General features: G+C 40.9%; 1 protein-coding gene across 5 annotated transcripts in view; it reads left to right on the plus strand.

Annotated features, from left to right (window-relative positions):
• The window catches only part of OFD1 (OFD1 centriole and centriolar satellite protein), a 63,826-nt gene that overhangs the window by 10,925 nt on the left and 33,009 nt on the right, over window positions 1–19,892 (plus strand). For all 5 annotated transcript variants that reach the window (XM_033427947.2, XM_033427949.2, XM_033427945.2 and 2 more), the window contains 8 exons: window positions 4,007–4,114; window positions 5,964–6,100; window positions 6,427–6,600; window positions 9,057–9,163; window positions 10,806–10,925; window positions 12,561–12,616; window positions 14,162–14,253; window positions 15,290–15,479. In XM_033427947.2, the coding sequence (XP_033283838.1) occupies window positions 4,007–4,114; window positions 5,964–6,100; window positions 6,427–6,600; window positions 9,057–9,163; window positions 10,806–10,925; window positions 12,561–12,616; window positions 14,162–14,253; window positions 15,290–15,479 (984 nt within the window). The remainder of the gene's footprint in view (window positions 1–4,006; window positions 4,115–5,963; window positions 6,101–6,426; window positions 6,601–9,056; window positions 9,164–10,805; window positions 10,926–12,560; window positions 12,617–14,161; window positions 14,254–15,289; window positions 15,480–19,892) is intronic.

Here is a 19,892-nt window from a genome sequence, read left to right on the forward strand (position 1 = left end):
ATCCAATAAAGGACTTGCATCAAAAATACACAAAGAACTCTGAAAACTCAACACTAAAGGGACAAGTCAGTTAAAAAATGGGCAAAGGATCTGAACAGATAGCTCTCCAGAGAAGATATACAGGTGGCAAATAAGCATGAAAAGATGCTGCACGTTATTTGTTAGAGACATGCAAATTAAAACAAAAATGAGATAACATGGCCAAAATCCAGAACACCTTCAGCACTAAATACTGGTAAGGATGTGAAGCGATATGAACTGTCACTCATTGCTGGTGGGAATACAAAATGGTACAGCCACCTGGGGAGATAGCTTGGTGGTTTCTTTTTTTTTAAAATAAATTTATTTATTTTTGGCTGCATTGGGTCTTCGTTGCTGCGCGTGGGCTTTCTCTAGTTGAGGTGAGCGGGGGCCACTCTTCGTTGAGGTGCGCGGGCTTCTCACTGCGGTGGCTTCTCTTGTTGCGGAGCACGGGCTCTAGGCGCGCAGGCTTCAGCAGTTGCGACACACAGGCTCAGTAGTTGTGGCTCATGGGCTTAGTTGCTCCGCGGCATGTGGGATCCTCCCAGACCAGGGCTCGAACCCATGTCCCCTGCATTGGCGGGCAGATTCTTAACCACTGTGCCACCAGGGAAGCCCAGTTTGGTGGTTTCTTACAAAACTAAACATAGTCTTACCCTACAATCCAACTGTCATTGTCTTAGGTATGTACCCAAGTGACTTGACAGCTTAAGTCCACACAGACACCTGCACGTGAATGTTTGTAGCAACTTTATTCATAATTGTCAGAAATTGGGAACAACCAAGATGTTATTTGGTAGCTGAACGGATAAACAAGCTGTGGTACTTCCAGACAGGGAAATACTATTCAGCAAAGAGGAATGAGCTACCAAGCCATGCAAAGAGATGAATGAGTCGCAAATGTGTATTGTTAATGTAAGAAGCCTGCCTGAAAAGGCTACGTGCTATATGATTCCATTTATGTGACATTCTGGAAAAGGCGAAGCTATAGTGATAGTAAACACATCAGTGGTTGCTAGGGGTTTGGAGGGAAGGGGTAGGAGGTTGAAGAGGTGAAGCACAGGATTTTTTTTAGGGTGGTGAAAGTATTCTTCCGATATCTGTAATGGTATGATACATGGCACCAGACATTTGCCTAAAACCTGTAGAACTTTACAAAGAACAAGCCTTCATGTATGCAAATTTAGGAGGTCAGGTGATGTCAGGATGGGATGCGGACTGTGACAAAACAATCTAACTGTAGTAACCTCACTGAAGGGGGTGGGGATAAAATATGCTGAGCTATCTAACTTGGGAAAGGAATGAAGACTAAGACAAAAGACAGAAGCAACTGTACATAGGCTGTGTATTCAAGGTGAGAGTTATTTCTCATGGGAGTGCTGGTTAACAGTTCTGAAACCATGATACACGTATGCTGGAATTGAACAATTAAGTAAGTGGATAGAAGCTGGCGGGAGCCAGGTGTTCACTGCTGGAGCGGGACTTTACAGATAAACAAGGGGAGGAGACTGGGATGATCCATACGGTAACGGCTTAGTTGGAGACATTAGTATGAACTCATGTTTAGCTTAATATAGATACAGATGATACATAGAGATATTTATAGATATGTTTGTGTACACAGGTTAGTGTACGTTCATATTTCCTTGCTGTCTCGGCTGAGGGGCTGGAAGCAGTGACACCCCAGTTGTAATGAGCACACCTCGAGCCCAGTTTGCAGTACTAAGATTCGGTTTCTAATACCATTCCATAATAATAGGAACCAGGGCTCCTTGGAGCAGTGGTTGATTGCAGGAGTGGAACAGAGACTATACAAGATGAGCTTGGAGCCCCTTACAGTGCTAGAACCTAAGGAAGTGCTTAAGACAAAAACCCATGATGAAAGTGCTCCCAGAGGCCAAAGCTGGAACAATTGGAGCAACAAAATAAAAGAGTGGGTTTTATCAGTGAGTTGTAGAATTACACGTGAATTATAATTACCAAGGTATAAAACAGGAGTCTATACGGATATAAATAAATGACTGGATAAAGGAGGAGACTAGACGTATCCTTCTTGGGTGAGGGTGTGGAGGGGAGAGAGGGGAAGTGGAACTAATTAGGGGCCTGCGGAAAGCACTGCAGAACTGGGAAAAGGCACCAGCGTTAGAAATGCTGAGGTGGAAGAGCACACCGCCAAAGATGACCTCCTGCAGGATCTTGAAGATTTCTGTCAAACGTTGACCTTTGTCCATAGAGGGAGCCAAGATCTGCCCTCAGCATGACAGCAGGAAGGGATGAGGTGAGAACAGGCTGATAGGAAATGGTCAGAAGAAGAGGGTGGACGAGACAGAAGAGTTGCAAGGCAATGAATATGAAAGAACAGAGTTTATATCTACAGTGGGGAAGTAAAAGAGAGTGTGTTGTATGATATCACTTATAGGTTCATTTGTGTCATACTTTAGATTCCACATATCTATGAAACAGACTCACAGACATAGGGAACAGACTTGTGGTGGCCAAGGGAGAGAGGGGATGGGAGAGGGATGGAGTGGGAGGCTGGGGTGAGCAGATGTGAGCTATTATATATGGAGTGGATAAATAACAAGGCCCTACTGTACAGCACTATATTCAGTATCCTATGATAAACCATAATGGAAAAGAATATGAAAAAGTGTATATATGTATAACTGAATCACTTTGCTGTATAGCAGAAATTAACACAACATTGTCAATCAACTATACTTCAATTTAAGGAAACAGTATATTGTATCTTCAGTAGAAAAGAAAAATAAGCCCTTAACTTGGCTGATGCAGAAGTCCATTCATCTCTTCCAAGAAAGTGAAAACTTCTAAAATTTATACTCATGACTTAAAAAAAAAAAGTTTCAGGGAATTTCCTGGCAGTCCAGTGGTTAGGACTCTGTGCTTCCACTCCCAGGGCCCTGGGTTTGATCCCTGGTCTGGGAACTAACATCTCACAAGCTGCATGGCGTGGCCAAAAAGAAAAACAAATTTTGAACTATTCAGAAGGGTATGAAGTTAAAGAAGAGTAGGAATTTCTGTTCATATTCTCTAATTTCACTTTTTGCTGATAACTAGAATGAAGAGTGTCTTGTTTATCCTACCAGAAGTTAGTTCACAGGTGTCAAAGTCTATATGTAATCAAAACATATACATGGAATCATATTATAGATACTGTTGGGCAATTTGCTTTCTTTATCCACCAATATATCTTTCTCTAGCCATGTACTTGGACTAATTATTTTTTAGAATGTATTTAATTAACCCCCTGTTGATGGAGATTTTATTGTTTCGTCGCTTGGTTTTTGCCATTAGAAGCATGCAGTGTGCAGTGCTACACCCTTTTGGGAAAGTATAGCTGTGTAAATTCAGAGAGGTGGAATGACTAGGTGAAAGGGCACTTGCATTTTGAATATCCGTAAACACTGACAAATTTCCCTCCCAAGTGAAAGAGCACGCCTGCTTCCCCGCTCCCTTGCTGACACTTAGAGCGCTAAGATTAAAATTTTGGTAATACGTTTATCGGGAAAATACGATCTTTCTGTTGTAGTGTTAATTTGCATTTATTTATATTTTTTTTCATGTTTATTCAACATTGAAAATTTTTTCTGTGAACTTTGTCCATGTCTTGCCCTATTTTTCTGTTTTCTTACTGATTTGTTAAAAACTCTTTGATGTTTATGAAGATTAGTTCTCTGTCTCTGTATTATGCCAAATAGCTGTTTCCAGTGTATCACTTGTCTTTTGACTTTGCTATTTCACGCCACATATAAGTTCTTAATTTGTACGTTTGATGAATATTTCTCCTTATTGCTTGTAGGTTTCTGTATCATGCTTGGAAACGCCTTTCCTCAGAAATTATTCTTAAAATATACATGATGTAAAAAAGATAATGTTATAAAACCAAGATTGCATAAACAGTGATTGAGCAACAGTTGAATGAAAGAAAGTTGTAAAACGAAACTATACACGTTGTGTCCTTTAGGTTTTCTCATGGAGTTTCTGAAAGAATTGGCAGGATATCATCAGGCTAAAGAGAGTTGCAGTATGGGAACTCAGACAAGTTCAACATTTCCCGTCAAAGACTCCCTTGGTAATTATGGTCTTCCATAATTTCACTTCTTCCGTTTTCTCTTTTGAATGAAGGAGATGACCTGATGTACCGTATTATGTATTTGTTGCTTGACTGGGAGGGATGCAGGCTGCTGGCGGTAGGGGTGCCCATTTTTTCTGGGATCACTGCTGGGAGGGACCAGGAACTGCTCTCCAGGGCTGCTCCTCCCTTCATGGCCGCCAAGGCTATGCTTTCCAAATCTCGTGGGGATCCAAAGGCCCACTTTCTTGTCTGTTGGGTTGAACCTCTCTTGACTGGGAGGTTCTTCCCTGTGTCTCATCTAACTTTAAAGCCACTAAAGTGAGAAGATCTTAGACTATTTGCATTGCAGAGAACTAGAGAAGTGAGTGGGCCATCCCTTCATTTTATAAGTTGAGAAAACTGAGGTCACCAGAGGAAGAGCAACTTGGCAATGCCGAGTCTCGGTCAGAACTGATATGAGTCCAAGTTTTCTGGTCAGTGATCCAGAGCCTTTTCTGCTGTGCAGGCTTTCTGTAATACCATCCTGCCCTTGAGTTGTGTGCTCAGGAGAGAAGGGAAACAGCTGGCTAATAGGATATGGTTAATCGATTTCTTGGCCCTTCCTTACTCTTAAACTGCACTAGTGCCTTTAACTTGTAAAAACATAAGTTCGTAACTTGTAAAGACCATATTGTATGACTGTGCCTTTCATTTATTTAGGTGTAGGTTTTATTCCATTAGAAACATAGAACATGCTTATTCTACAGCAGTTCTGTTCAATAATATGAGCCACATGTGTAATAAAAATTTTCTAGTAGCCAAAGTAGAAAAGGTAAGAAGAAACAGGTGAAATTTGTTTTGGTAATATATTTTATATAACTTCGTATGTCTAAGATATTATTCCAATATGAAATCAATATTAAAAATATTAATGAGGTATTTTACGTTTATTTTTTTGTACTCGGTCCTTGATATCTGGTGTGTCTTTTACACTTAGAGTACATCTCATTTTGAACTGGTCACATTCCATGTACTCAGTATGGCCAAATGTGGCTAGCGGCCTGCATTGGACAGTCCAGAGCATTTGGAAAATCCAGAAAAGTAGATGGAAATTGTTGCCGACGAGAGACATACCGCCAATATTTTAATCTGCTTCTGCCAGCCTTTTCTTCCTATGCCTGCTTTTTGGTGGTATTGGTGTTACACATGATTGAGATTGTATGCGAGGGCCAGGTTTGCAGTGTGCTACGTGGTTGGTTTCAAATCCACAGTTGGTTTGAGGGCTGCAGGTCTGCCGGAAAGAGTGCCAGAATGCGAGGCAGTCATAGACCTGGCTTTAGCCCCGCTGACGCCATTATAGAGTTGCTTAGCCCTCTGGACGTCACTTCAACTGTATGGGCGTCTGTTTCCTCTTCTGTGGAGAGGAGGAGTTGAAACACATGATCTTTGATTCATCTTAAGGTCAGTGTTTTGAAAGTGAGTCAGCTTTAACCAAAGTCCAATGAAGAGCTCTCTCCCATGGCATTTAGACACTAGAAAGAGATGCCCGTGTTTTCTGACTTGAACTGTACTTTTTTTCTTTTCCCCTGACATTTTATGATGAGGATTCTCAGACATTCAGAAAAGTTGACACAGTTTTACAGCACACACTTGTATACCTCAAGTCTGCCATGAAATTTGCATTATACTTGCTTGATCACTTACCTGTCCATCCATTAAGTTCTCTCACTTTTTTGATGCATTACCAGGTAAATTGCAGACATCCTTACACTTTCCCTTAAGTACACTCTTTGTGTTTGAACAGAGCTCTGGCCTCTTGCTCACCTGCCCACGTTTCTCTAACCTTTCCTGTGTTGTTTTTTGATAGCTGAGAAGCTTCAGCTTATTGACGACGAGTTTGCAGGTGCTTACCCTCAGCATCCAAAGTTAGAATCTTTAGAAATCAAGTTAAACGAATATAAGAGAGAAATTGAACAGCAGCTACGGGCAGAAATGAGTCAAAAGGTAAGATTTATCATGTTATAACCAAGAGTGATGTTTTTGCTTGTCTTTTAATGTCTTCATCTTAGGTATATGGGGAAATAACTAGAATCTTTACTAATGAATGTGATACTATACTGTTGTGCATGTTATTTCTCTTTCCAGATGATGTCATTTCTTTATGACTTTTGAACGCACCCTATAAGTACAGTGAATGAGATGAAACAAAGACGAATTAAAACTAAATATATCTAGACAGCATTAACGTTAAACCTAACAGTGAAGAGAGAATGTTACTGTTTCTTTAGTATAGTTATTGGCATTTACAATTATTTGTCATCAATTGGCAGTTGAAGTATTTTAAAGATACTGAAATAGCGAAAATTAAAACGGAAGAGAAAAGAAAGTGTGAGAAGGAGTTAGCTGAGTTGCGGAATGGATTTGAGAGAGCTTGTCAAGCAAAATCTGAAGCCCTGATTTCTCAGCAAAAGATGACCCTTAAGAGAATTCAAAAGCACCAGGAGGTAATATTCTAAAATCATTTACCGGGTGGCTATTTCCGGGCCGTTTCCCAAGTAGGGACTGGGGTCAATAACACAAGTAGAAGCATGGGGCTTGGAAAGGATGTGCAGACACCCTTCCTCTGAGATGGCTGGAGGGGAAAGGACCGGGGACGGAACCATCCATGCTGGCAGTGGGAGAAACTCGTACCAGAGAGGCGGCAGATTTGAGGCTTCGGTAGCAGCCTGGGGGAGAGGATCAGAGGTGTGGAATGGCTGCTTGCAGTAAAGGAAGTGCAGCCCTGGGAAGCAGATGGGGCTGCCTGAGCTATGTTGAGGCCCCAGCCGAGGTGGGCAGCCTGGAATGGCAGTAGACCAAATCCAGTGCTTACAGGCGATGGCTCTGGTGCAGCTCTCAGGACGATGTGTAGTGTTGGTGAGGGCAGAAGGATAGAGGTGCTTGGGGAGAGGAGCTCGAGAGCACCGAATTTCTTTGGCTTTGGAAAGGCAGCCCATTCCGTGGAAGACATGGGGGTTGGGTGGGGTGAGGAAGGCAGCCCAAGAGGAGGCTAATATAGGGCAGCAGGGAGGGTGACGGGGCCGTCTGGAAGACATCGAGAAGCAGGTCTGAGGATTCCTATGGGTGGAAGAAGGACGGGCCAAGAGGACAGAGTTGCAGGTGGAAGTTTCAGGTCAAGACTGGAAACGAAGCACAGTGTGCTGCCATGGGGGCAGAGGTGAGGTCCCCGGAGTGGAGGCGTCCAGGGCTGCCAGGGTCATCCATGTGGCCATTTGATCTTGTCCCCCAGGAAGGTGGCTGGACGGGAGGTGGAGAGGTTGCCAAGTGGCGGGAGGGCGTGTCGGGAGGGATTGGATCCATTGCTTTGGGAAAAACAGGTTCCTTTGCCAAGGGCATGTCTTAGACCAGGCTGGATCTGAGGCCTTGTTTCCTATGGACAGCAGGAGCTTCTATCAGGAAGTTCTGTTAAAAGTAGCAGGCTTCCTCCCAGCGTCCACCCTTGCTTAGAGCTTCTCAATAAGACCCAGTTATTTAATGGTAATTGTACCCCCTCTACAAGTTGTATATAGCAGTTCTGGGAATTGGGCTTGCTTAGCTATAAAATAAATGTTGGAGGCACAGGTGTTTGAGAAGCTTGGATTATGTTTATACTAACAGCGTCATCTTCAAGATAGGTGATTAAGTCAGAAAGAAAGACAAATAGCATATGATATCACTCATATGAGGAATCTAAAATATGACACAAATGAACCTATCTATGAAACAGAAACAAAATCAGGGACATAGAGAATAGATTGGTGGTCCCCGAGGGGGATGGGGGAGGGGGGATGGAGTGGGAGTTTGGGATTAGCAGAGGCAAACTATTACATACAGAATGGATAAACAACAAGGTCCTGCTCTAGAGCACAGGGAACTGTATTCATTATCCCTGTGATAAAGCATAATGGAAAAGAATATGAAAAAGAATATGTATTTGTATGACTGAGTCACTTTGCTGTACAGCGAAATTAACACAGCATTGTAAATCAACTATACGTCAATAAAATTAAAAGATAGATGACTGACTAGATCAGATCAACCAGTTAACAGACTCAAACCCTCGTTTAGTCACCTGATTCTCTGAAGGCACTAGAGAAGGTTGCCATCCTTGTGAAGAGCACCGTGGCTTTATTCCACCACCTGGAATGCCTCTCCCCTTCTCTGCCTGATAAAACCATCCAGTCCTTCAAAATCCAGCCGGAATGTCACGTCCTCATGACGCCTTTCCTGACCCCCACTGATGGAGTCCTTTGGGCTTTGTTCGTGCTGTCGAGTGTTGATGTACTTTGGTTGTGAAATCATCACACCGTAGTGTGACTGTTGGTTTGTCTCTCTCTCCCTGACTAAACTGTGAGTCTTTTAAAGGTTGGGGACTGTCCTATATCTGTCCATCATTGTGTATCCAGCTCCCAGTGTGCCCTTGGATATGTGACAGGTGTTCAGGAAACCCTTGCTGAGGGAACACATACATGGAAGTGTGGCCATTCATTCAGGACATCAGGCGAGCTTGCTGACTGAGCCAGAATGACCTCTGAATTGAAACTTCAGACAGCGATGGAACTATGGGGATTCTTTTAAGATTTATTGCTGAATACGCATTTGTTTCATTTTTTCTTGCTGAAGAACTTAGCGAAATTTTGTAAGTGTCTGAGAGATGTTAATTATGTAATAAAATAACAAGACAAGGGATATTAGGAATATAGGGTAATGTGGCTTAACAGCCCTCCTTAACAGGAGGAGGGAATAAATTTTTGTGGAAAAAAAGGCAGAACATATACCTCGCATTGGAAACTCTTGAAAGTGAAATTGTTCCTCTAAGTGTCCGTACTTTCCTTTCTAGAATTTAGGAAGCAGGGTATTAGTTCAAATCTCTTTTGTTTTCTTTAGCTTGCTTGCTAAAAATTAATACTTTCCTCTACAGGATGAAACAAAAGAAATATATACTCAAAGGCAGCTTCTCCTAAAAGATATGGATTTTCTGAGAGACAGAGAAGCTGAGCTGAAGCAAAGAATTGAAGCTTTTGAATTGTAAGTAATGTGTATTCATTTTGGACATTCAGAATGAATGAAATGCAAAAAAGAACTACTAAAATGTCTACATAGTCTAATGTTAGCTGTAAAATAGAGTTCTTGGTTGTAAAGGTGATAGCACCTAACTTTCAAAAGGCACAAGTTAAGAGAAACAGGGACGAGGGTTTCACTTTTGAAATATTAGACACTGGGATGAAAGCAGAAGGAGACACCATCGTCAGGCTTCAGTGAGACCAGACAAATGATACACAGAAGCGAATAACGCTTTAACAGATCATACGTTTCGCATTTATGTTCAACCATTCAAATCTCAGTTTCATGTGCGTGTAGTAACTGAATTCCAGAGAGTCAGACCTGCCACACTGACCTGCTCTGCTGGCGAAAAAGGGAAACACAGTGGCTCTGAGTTGACTTGTACTAGGTGAAAGTATTTCTTGTGATGTGTGTGTTGCTTTTTCCAAGTGCTCACCAACGTTTCATTCTTCACTTCTTACCTGGGATTCATAGCAAGCTCAGCAGTTTTATAGTTTATGGAGTAAGCCTTCTTTCCCATTTGGTGTGTGCCATTAATTGGCACTCACAGGTCCAGGAGCCTTCTTTCATTAAAGGATTTGTCTTCATCTTCATTGATGTGGTTTTCTCATTTATATAAGCTCGGTTTGTTTGATTTCTTCTCTCTGCCAACCTTACTCTCTTTCTGGCAACACCGAAGAGGTAAATTGATCATAAGAGAGAGAAGGAACACAATTTGGGTAGAGATAGTTCATGATTATGTAATCACTTATTTACCTCCGCTTCCCCTCCTCCTTCTCCCTTCTAAGCATAGTATATAAGCTAAATAAATGTACTGGTTTACTGCTCCTTTGTGGACAGATTAACCAGCAGAGGGAGCAAACACACAGAGCTTTTATCCTTTGCTTGGAATAGTCTGGGTTCCCTAGCACTTCTCATTATGGCTTGATCTAAGTCCCTGTGAACCCAGTTCCTTGGCTCTGGAATTGATCTTGTGTTTGATTTCAGGTCTCACCAGGAAGATCATTCCTTTCTTCGGTGTTGGGACTTTCTGATTGATCCATCGATCTTTTGCTCTCTTTTCAGTATTTACTTTTCCGTATTGAATTAGTAGCCTGTGAAATGCCAGAATGAATCTTCTGTCTTTAATAGCTATGGGCTAGTCAATTAAATCTTACAGTTAGAAACACTATTATAGAAGAAACAAGCACTTAAGTGCGCTAGCTGAAGTTTGGTTTGTAGCTTTGTAACAAAAAACATCATTCTTTCACCCCTGAATTGATTATGGCTACTTTCCACTTATGACCTTTTTTTTTTTTTTTTTTTTTTTTTTTTTAAGTCCGAACCATCTCCTGTGAGAAACCACTTTGGTTTTGGCACTTTCCCACTCCCGCCAGCCAGATGCCACCGTAGAGCTCCATTTGCTAGTTCAGATCCATCGTCACTAGGTCAGCTCATTATAAAAGAGGTGGGAGACTTCTGGCTCTTCGTTCGCATTTACTCCCCACAGCCGTGACAGGCACAGAACAGTTGTCTGTGGAGCTAGAAACACATGGTATCTTTTTCCCCTAAATTCTTCAAGTATTAAAGTTTGCTGATTTGCCTTATCTGTTTTTGCTAATTTCAGGACCCAGAAGCTACAAGAAGAAAAAAACAGAAGCATGACTGACGGGCTTAGGAGGCGGGAGCTGAATATAAAGCGTATTGAGGAGGCCTATGACCAAAAGCTCAAGAATGAACTTCTAAAGTAATTCTTTGGCGTCTTTAAAAAAAGTATCATGTTTGAATTAAGTTGATGGAAACACAGCAACACTAATGAACTAGATAAGACTAATATTTTATGGCAAAATCCAGTATTTAAAAAAAATACGTGTTTTCATTGGCAGTCAAGCCTTTCCCATGAGTATTTGAGTTAAGATGGTTTTAAAAAGATACAGTACAGAGAATAGCATTCTCTGTTCACTCTTGTCTCTCCTCTGGTATTTATTGAGGGCCTGTGATTTGCTTGAATTTCTTAGGGCACCTTGTAACTTGCTGAAAAGCTATAAAATGGGAATTATCGTCACTTGTATCTTTTCCTCTACCCCACTCATAGTGCCATTAAGATGGGGATGTCTAATAATTTATGAATTATTCTGCTTATTGGTTAAAGTATTTGTCGATCTGTATTCCTTCAAGATTCTGCAAAGCCGGAATCGAAAGAAACTAGAATTAACTATATAAAGGAAAAAATGATATAGGAAAAGGAAAATACGGACAACTCTGATACTATGGCTTTGCTCTAGTCTGAGTTTTGCTGTGTTCGGGTGAATAGTCTGAGTTTTGCTGTGTTCTGGTGAATAGTATCTTAGTGCAGAGCCATTAAGCCCATATATGGTAACTTTTCTCTCCAGTGCTCAGCAGCTCTGGGTATTTCTTAATCATCGGCCTCTCTACTGCTTTGTCCATAATTTGGCATTGATAGTCCATTATGTAGTACCTTCAAAGGTTTTTTGAGGTTTTTCTTTAAAATAATTCTAATAAAAAATATAGCACTTCTCCGTGTATCAGTTTTGACATGATATAGATTTTATCCTCATATTTTACGTCTGCTCCTCTAGTACAGCAGTAAGCTCTGAAGAATCTGTAGTTGTTAAACTTCCAGGAATAAATCAATAAAAGTGTGTATGAAAAAAAAAAAAAAAATCTAAAAAAAAGTGTGTATGTTAGCTTGACATAGCCATGGAGTAGGGAACTGTTAGGTATTGATGTCTTTGTCTGGCCGTGGGTGTCCTCAGTATGACTTTGGCAATTGTTGGGTTTCGGAGGATATTCACCACAGGAGTGCTTCTTTCCTTTCTCTCATCTCTGAACCAGAAAGTCAGCTGGTAATAGCTGGTGGAGATAGTAAAATTCCATGAAAACGTGCCTTTCGGTATCGCCAATCCGTATATAATTCTGTTGGCAGTGGCTCTCAGTACTGTGCTCAGTTCCTGAGGGGGAAAGTTCTTATCCTGCTTGGGGGTGGGGAGGCAGGATAGGTGGATTGGAAGCGACTGGCTTGTTATCCTTTGGGATTTAAAGTCTGTTGTGTACAGTGTAAAAGTAACTAAATTTACTTTCTTGCGTCAGCAGACACCAACTGAGAAACAGTGCCCTCTGTAACCTCAATAACATGACCCTTCATTTTGTGCTTGAGTTTACAGGATTGCAGCAGGATTTTACTGGACCTTTTATAGCCAGGATTCGGATCCCTGGCCTTAGTACTGAGTGACCTTGAAGTTCATGCATTGTCCTGTTCAGTGCCCTTCGGTGCCCTGGTGCCATAGATAAGCTCAGGTACTGATAGCAGTCTGTCTAGGAAGGTGACCAGGAACTCATTTTCCATCCTTCTATTTCTCAGGTATCAACTTGAACTGAAGGAGGACTGCATCGCTAGAACTAATAGATTGATTGAAGGTAAGAGGAAGAATAAAGGTGACCCTTGGTGGGAAAAAAAGCTGTACTTCTCAGTTTCGATGCAGGTTATCAGCTTCCTAAGTTGGGTCTGTTCTGTAATCCAAAATATATGTACCTTCCACTTCATTGTTGCTATAAACTGACACATTTTTTGTCCTTTTAATTTTACAAAATGAAAAAAATAATCACCGTCTTTCACTGTGTTTTTGCAAACCTTCATGTTTAACCTTTTGTATATTCTCAAAGATCAGTAATTTATCGGTAGAATTTTATTCAATTTTATTTCAGTATATTTTGATGAATAAATCTGTGATGGCAGGAAGGCGGCAGCAGCTTATTTCCCTCGGTTAATATTACTCTAAGCCATGAGAGATTTCATTTTTTACTTCCGGAAAATTTTAACTTCTCTGTCCTCTGTGACCTGGTTTCTTATTTCTCTTACTTCTAATATATATTTATGCTTCATGATATTTAAACTTGACATATAACCTCCTAAACTCATATGTATTACCCCAAGACTAGGAAAGTTGCGTAATTTTTCGATCTTTCAGACATTTTACATTTCAGTATATTTCTAGGAACCAACCTGTAACAAGGACTTTTGGTGGGCATTTCAAATGGATTCTTGGGAGTGAACCAGGGCTGGGTGCTTGATACCCATCAGAAGGTCACCCAGTGTGTATGGCTGCTCCTTTGCTGAGACTAATACCTCTTGAGGAATTAGTACCGTCCTGTAGTCAGCATGTGATTTTTTTTTTTTTTTTTTTTGCGGAACGTGGGCCTCTCACTGTTGTGGCCTCCCCCATTGCGGAGCACAGGCTCCGGACGCGCAGGCTCAGTGGCCATGGCTCACGGGTCCAGCCGCTCCGCGGCATGTGGGTTCTTCCCGGACCGGGGCACGAACCCGTGTCCCCTGCATCGGCAGGCGGACTCTCAACCACTGCGCCACCAGGGAAGCCCAGCATGTAATTTTTTTGATGATATATGTATAGAGTCTTGTGTTAGATGAAGTGAAAATGACAAAATAATAACTACAAATAACTACAGTCTTACAGAGCAGTCTTTGTCTTAAGGAAGTTCAGAGCCGTCGGCATGAGGGCCCCGCACTCTGTGCAGGTGGTGTAACTCTGGTGACTTGTGTAGCAGGAAGTTCACCACATGTATGACCATTACAACCAACTTCCCATCACCTATTGAGTAATGGGGCTTACTTACTTGCTCGCTGATGTTTTCTTTTTTTTGACCCAAATATCTGCTATTTTACGTGTGTGTGTGTGTGTGTGTGTGTGTGTGTGTGTGTGTGTGTGTGTTTTACCATGCAACGCAGCTTGCTGGATCTTACTTCCCCAACCAAGGATCAAACCCGCACCCTCGGCAGTAAAAACGTGGAGTCCTGACCTCTGGGCTGCCAGGGAATTCCCTCTGCTATTTTAGATGATGAAATAATGGTCATTAGATCTGACATACTGGCTATAAATGATTAAATGAGTTTTGTATTCACTGGGAAAACTTTATGATGTTTAGTTGGTTGGCTCTGTCTTTCAGAAAAAGCTCTGCATTTCCAAGAGGAGTTTGCAACTCTTAATTTTAAAAAGGAAGAACTGGATCGTTCTGTAAATCGTGTGAAAGAACTTGAGGTAATTGTTAAGCCTATTGGTTTTTTTGAAATAGTTATTCGACAACACAGGAAATTTTAGCTTCAGTCATACATAATTTATCTCGAGTTATCCTCTTGGTATGTTTGGACTGTTTATTATATGACTCAGAGGCTGACGGTTGAACTTAATTCAGTAGTTACTTATTTCAATCCTAGTCTCCTAGAGAAGCATAGAAAGAGCATGTCGTTTGCGGCCCAGAGTCGTCCTTGAATCCTTTGTGTCTCCCTCACTGCTTGTGTGCCTCTGGGCAAGATCTGTGACCTCAGATCCTTTCTCCGAAAACTCTGGGGTATTGCCCACATCCCATGGTTGATGAGGGACTTCAGTGAGCTGGTTTACTGTGCCTGGCCCATAGCAGGTGGCTGGTGTATACTATTATCTACTCAGCCTCTTCTCCCTTCGCCTCAGCAACAGGTGAAAATTCGTATCACTACATCAGGATCTCACAAATTAAAGCAAAATGAGAGGCATTTTTCACATGATACTGTTACTTTTTTTCTGTCCATGTGTGTGCTTGCTATCCAAAGGACAGGACTGGAACTTCAGGAACTTAAAATATGTTCTGTATATAAAATTTATTTTTGCAACTATGATGACTTGTTTGAGAACTTTATAGGCTCTGGTCTCCAAACATGAGATACATTAGACTAAGAAAAGGAAAGCACCTCACAGCATGTTATTGGTATCGGTCTTACCTTTTCATATTAAAAAATAGACATACTATTAACTCTGTGATGGCTTTTTGGTCCTTAGTTGCATCTGGAAAATGGGGTGATAATCCGAAAGACTTGCTTTGTAGGACAGGGTTCTGCATAAATTGAGTTGGATGAACTTGCCCCATCCCCAGCTCCAGGGCAGAAGTTGTAGTTAGGGTTGTCTTGTTGAAGAAAACGACACTTCAGTCAAATGACCGAAATTAAATTATGCTGCCCAGCTGAGAGCAGCCCACCAGCATCTACCTGTGCAGTCCTGTAAAGTCACTGTTCAAGTACAAGTTTTCCTTTTCCAATTCCAGCTTGAGTTGGAGTCCGTCAAAGCTCAGTGTTTTTCATTAACAAAGCAAAACCACATGCTGAGCAAGAAGGTTAAAGAGATGAGCAACTATTCACTACTGAAAGAAGGGAACCTGGAGCTTGAGGCGCAAAATAAACTACTTAAACGACAACTGGAAGACATGAAAAGTGAAAACTTGAATCTCCTAAACCGTAAGTCTTTTTTTTTTTCTGATTTGCCTGTGTTTGTAATGCATGTTACGTTCATATTAGGAAACTCCTCTAAGCGAGGCTTCAATTGGGAAGATTTTATAAAGTTAAGATTCTGAGGTTGAAATTCCTTTCTTTTTGCTTGCTATTCCATAATTTGTAGCGTAAGAAGAAACATTTTTTTAAATTTAATGTTTATTTTTTATTAGAATATAGTTGATTTACAATGTGTAGTTGATTTACAGTGTTTTGTTAGTTTCAGGTATACAGCAAAGGGATTCAGTTATATGTATACACATATCCATTCTTTTTCAGATTTTTTTTCCCGTATAGGTTATTACAGATCATTGAGCAGAGTTCCCTATGCTATACAGTGTGTCCTTGTTGATTATCTATTTTACATATGGTAGTGTGCGTATGTTAATCCCAAACTCCTAATTTTATCCCTCCCCCCGACTTTCCCCTTTGATAAGTTTGTTTTCGAACTCTGTCTGTTTCTGTTTTGTAAATAAGTTCATTTGTATCGTTTTTTTTAGATTCCACATATAAGTGACATCATGAGATATTTGTCTTTTTCTGTCTGACTTATTCCACTTAGTTATGATATTCCCTAGTTGCATCCATGTTGTTGCAAATGGCATTATTTTGTTCTTTTTATGTCTGAGTAATATTCCATTGTATATATGTAACACATCTTCTTTATCCATTCCTCTGTTGATGGACATTTCAGTCACTTCCATGTCTTGGCTACTGTAAATAGTGCTGCAGTGAACACTGAGGTGCATATATCTTTTGGATTTATGGTTTTCTCTGGATGTATGCCCAGGAGTGTGGTTGCTGGATCATATGGTAGTTTTGTTTTTAGTTTTTGAAGGAACCTCCACACTGTTCTCCATAGTGGTTGAACCAATTTACATTCCCACCAACAGTGTAGGCGCGTTCCCTTTTCTCCACACACTCTCTAGCATTGATTGTTTATAGACAGTTTTTTTAAAGGAATTTTTTCTTTTTTTTTTTAAACTTATTATTTATTTTATTTTTGGCTGAGTTGGGTCTTTGTTGCTCCACGTGGGCTTTCTTTAGTTGCAGAGAGCGGGGGCTCCTCTTCATTGTGGTGCACAGGCTTCTCATTGCAGTGGCTTCTCTTGTTGTGGATCATGGCCTCTAGGTGTGCGGGCTTCAGTAGTTGTGGCTCGTGGGTTCTAGAGCACAGACTCAGTAGTTGTGGCGCATGGGCTTAGTTGCTCCGCAGCATGTGGGCTCTTCCCGGACCAGGGCTCGAACCCGTGTCCCCTGCATTGGCAGGCGGATTCTTAACCACCACGCCACCAGGGAAGCCCTGTTTATAGACATTTTGATGATGGCCATTATGACTGGTGTGAGGTGATATCTCATTGTAGTTTCGATTTGCATTTCTCTAAAAACTAGCGAAGGTGAGCATCTTTTCATGTGCCTGTTGGCCATCTGTATGTCTTTGGAGAAGTGTCTATTTAAATATTTTTCCCATTTTTTGATTGGGTTGTTTGAGCTGCACAAGCTGTTTGTATATGTTGGAGATTAATCCCTTGTCGGTTGCTTCATTCGCAAACGTTTTCTCCCATTCTGTGGGTTGTCTTTTCATTTTGTTTATGGTTTCCTTTGCTGTGCAAAACCTTTTAAGTTTAATTAGGTCCCATTTGTTTTTTCTGTTTTTTTTAATTTTCATTACTGTAGGAGGTGGATCCAAAAAGATACTACTGCAGTTTATGTCAGAGTGTTCTGCCTATGTTTTTCTCTAAGAGTTTTATAATATCTGGCCTTACATTTAGGTCTTCAATCCATTTTGAGTTTATTTTTGTGTACGGTGTTAGAGAATGTTTTAATCTCATTCGTTTACATGTAACTGTCCACTTTTCCCAGCACCACTTGGTGAAAAGACTGTCTTTTCTCCATTGTATATTCTTGTTCCTTTGTTGTAGATTAATTGACCATAGGGTCGTGGGTTTATTTCTGGGCTTTCCTGTTCATTGAGCTATATTTCTGTTTTTGTGCCAGTACCATACTGTTTTGATTATTGTAGCTTTGTAGTATAGTCTGAAGTCAGGGAGTCTGACTGCTCCAGTTCCGTTTTTCTTTTTCTTTCTTTTTTTTTTAATTTTTTAATTTAATTAAGTTATTTATTTGGCTGTGTTTGGTCTTCGTTGCAGTGAGTGGGCTTTCTCTAATTGTGGCGAGTGGGGGCTACTCTTTGTTGTGATGCATGGGCTTCTCATTGTGGTGGCTTCTCTTGTTGCGGAGCACGGACTCTAGGCGCGCAGGTTTCGGTAGTTGTGGCTCGTGGGCTCTAGAGTGCAGGCTCAGTAGTTGTGGCACATAGGCTTAGTTGCTCCGCGGCATGTGGGATTTTCCTGGAGCAGGGCTTGAACCTGTGTCCCCTGCATTGGCAGGCGGATTCTTAACCACTGCACCACCAGGGAAGTCCCTTCAGTTGCGTTTTTCTTGCTCAGGTTTGCTTTGGCTATTCGGGGTCTTTTGTATTTCTGTACAAATGAAAATTTTTTTTCTTCTAGTTCTGTGAAAAATGCCACTGGTAATTTGATAGGGATTGCATTGAATCTGTAGATTTCCTTGGGTAGTATAGTCATTTTGACAATATTGATTCTTCCAATCCAAAAACATGGTATATCTTTCCATCTGTTTATGTCATCTTCAGTTTCTTTTATCAGCATCTTATAGTTTTCAGAGTACAGGTCCTTTGCCTCCTTAGGTAGGTTTATTCCTAGGTATTTTATTCTTTTTGATGTAATGGTAAATGGGATTGTTTCAGTAAAGGTGCACCTTTACTGAATTCATGGATGAGCTCTAGTAAGTTTTCTGGTAGCATCTTAAGGATTTTCTACGTATAGTATCATGTCATCTGCAAACAGTGACAGTTTTACTTCTTTTCCAGTTTGGATTCCTTTTATATCTTTCTCTTCTCTGATAGTTTTGGAAGTCCTATGCACAGCAATGTTGTTTCAAAGTGGTGAGAGTGCATATCCTTGTCTTGTTCCTGATCTAAGAGGTAATGCTTTCAGCTTTTCACTGTTCAGTATGATGTTAGCTGTGGGTTTGTCATAGATGGCCTTTATTATGTTGAGGTAGGTTCCCTCTATACCCACTTTCTGTAGAGTTTTTATCATAAATGGGTGTTGAATTTTGTCAAAAGCTTTCTCTACATCTATTGAGATGATCATATAGTATTTGTTCGTCACTGATCGATTTATGGATATTGAAAAATCCTTGCAACCCTGGGATAAATCCCACTTGATTGTGGTGTATGGTCCATTTAATGTATTGTTGGATTGATTCAGTTTGCTAGTATTTTGTTGAGGATTTTTGCATCTATGCTCATCAGTGATATTGGCCTGTACTTTTCTTGTGGTATCCTTGTCTGGTTTTGGTGTGAGGGTGATGATGGCCTCATGAAATGAGTTTGCGAGTGTTCCTTCTGCAGTTTTTTGGAATAGTCTCAGAATGATAGGTGTGTTAACTCTTCTCTAAATGTTTCATAGAATTTGCCTGTGAAGCCATCTAGTCCTGGATTTTGTTTGTTGTTAGTTTTTGTGTGTGTGTGTGTCTTATTTTTTATTGAAGTATAGTTGAATTACAATGTTGCATTAATTACTGCTGTATAGCAAAGTGACTCAATTTTAGATATATATACATTCTTTTTAGTATTCCTTTCCATTATGGTTTATCACAGGATATTGAATATAGTTCCCTGTGCTATACAGTAGGATCTTGTTGTTTATCCATTCTATATATACCAGTTTGCATCTGCTAATCCCAAAGTCCCACTCCTACCCTCTCCCACCCCCCCCTCACCCCCTTGGCAACCACCAGTCTATTCTCTATGTCCCTGATTTTGTTCCTCTTTCATAGATAAGTGTCATATTTCATTTTATTTTTTACTTCTTTCAAGTCCCTTAACCTTTTATTTTAGTTTTTTTAATTAATTTTTGGGCTTCCCTGGTGGTGCAGTGGTTGAGAGTCCGCCTGCCGATGCAGGGGACATGGGTTCGTGCCCCAGTCCAGGAAGATCCCACATGCCGTGGAGCGGCTGGGCCCGTGAGCCATGGCCGCTGAGCCTGTGCGTCTGGAGCCTGCACGTCCGGAGCCTGTGTTCCGCAACGGGAGAGGCCACAACAGTGAGAGGCCCGTGTACCGCAAAAACAAACAAACAAAATTTTTATTGGAGTATAGTTGCTTTACATGTCATATTTTATATTGCACATATAAGTGATATCATATGGTATTTGTTTTTCTCTTTCAGACTTACTTCACTTAGTATGATAATCTCTAGTTGCATCTGTGTTGTTGCAAATGGCATTATTTCGTTCTTTTTCATGGCTGAGTAATATTCCATTGTATATATGTACCACATCATCTCTTATC

The sequence above is a fragment of the Orcinus orca genome, chromosome X (assembly GCF_937001465.1).
Source record: "Orcinus orca chromosome X, mOrcOrc1.1, whole genome shotgun sequence".
Taxonomy (NCBI): Eukaryota; Metazoa; Chordata; class Mammalia; order Artiodactyla; family Delphinidae; genus Orcinus; species Orcinus orca.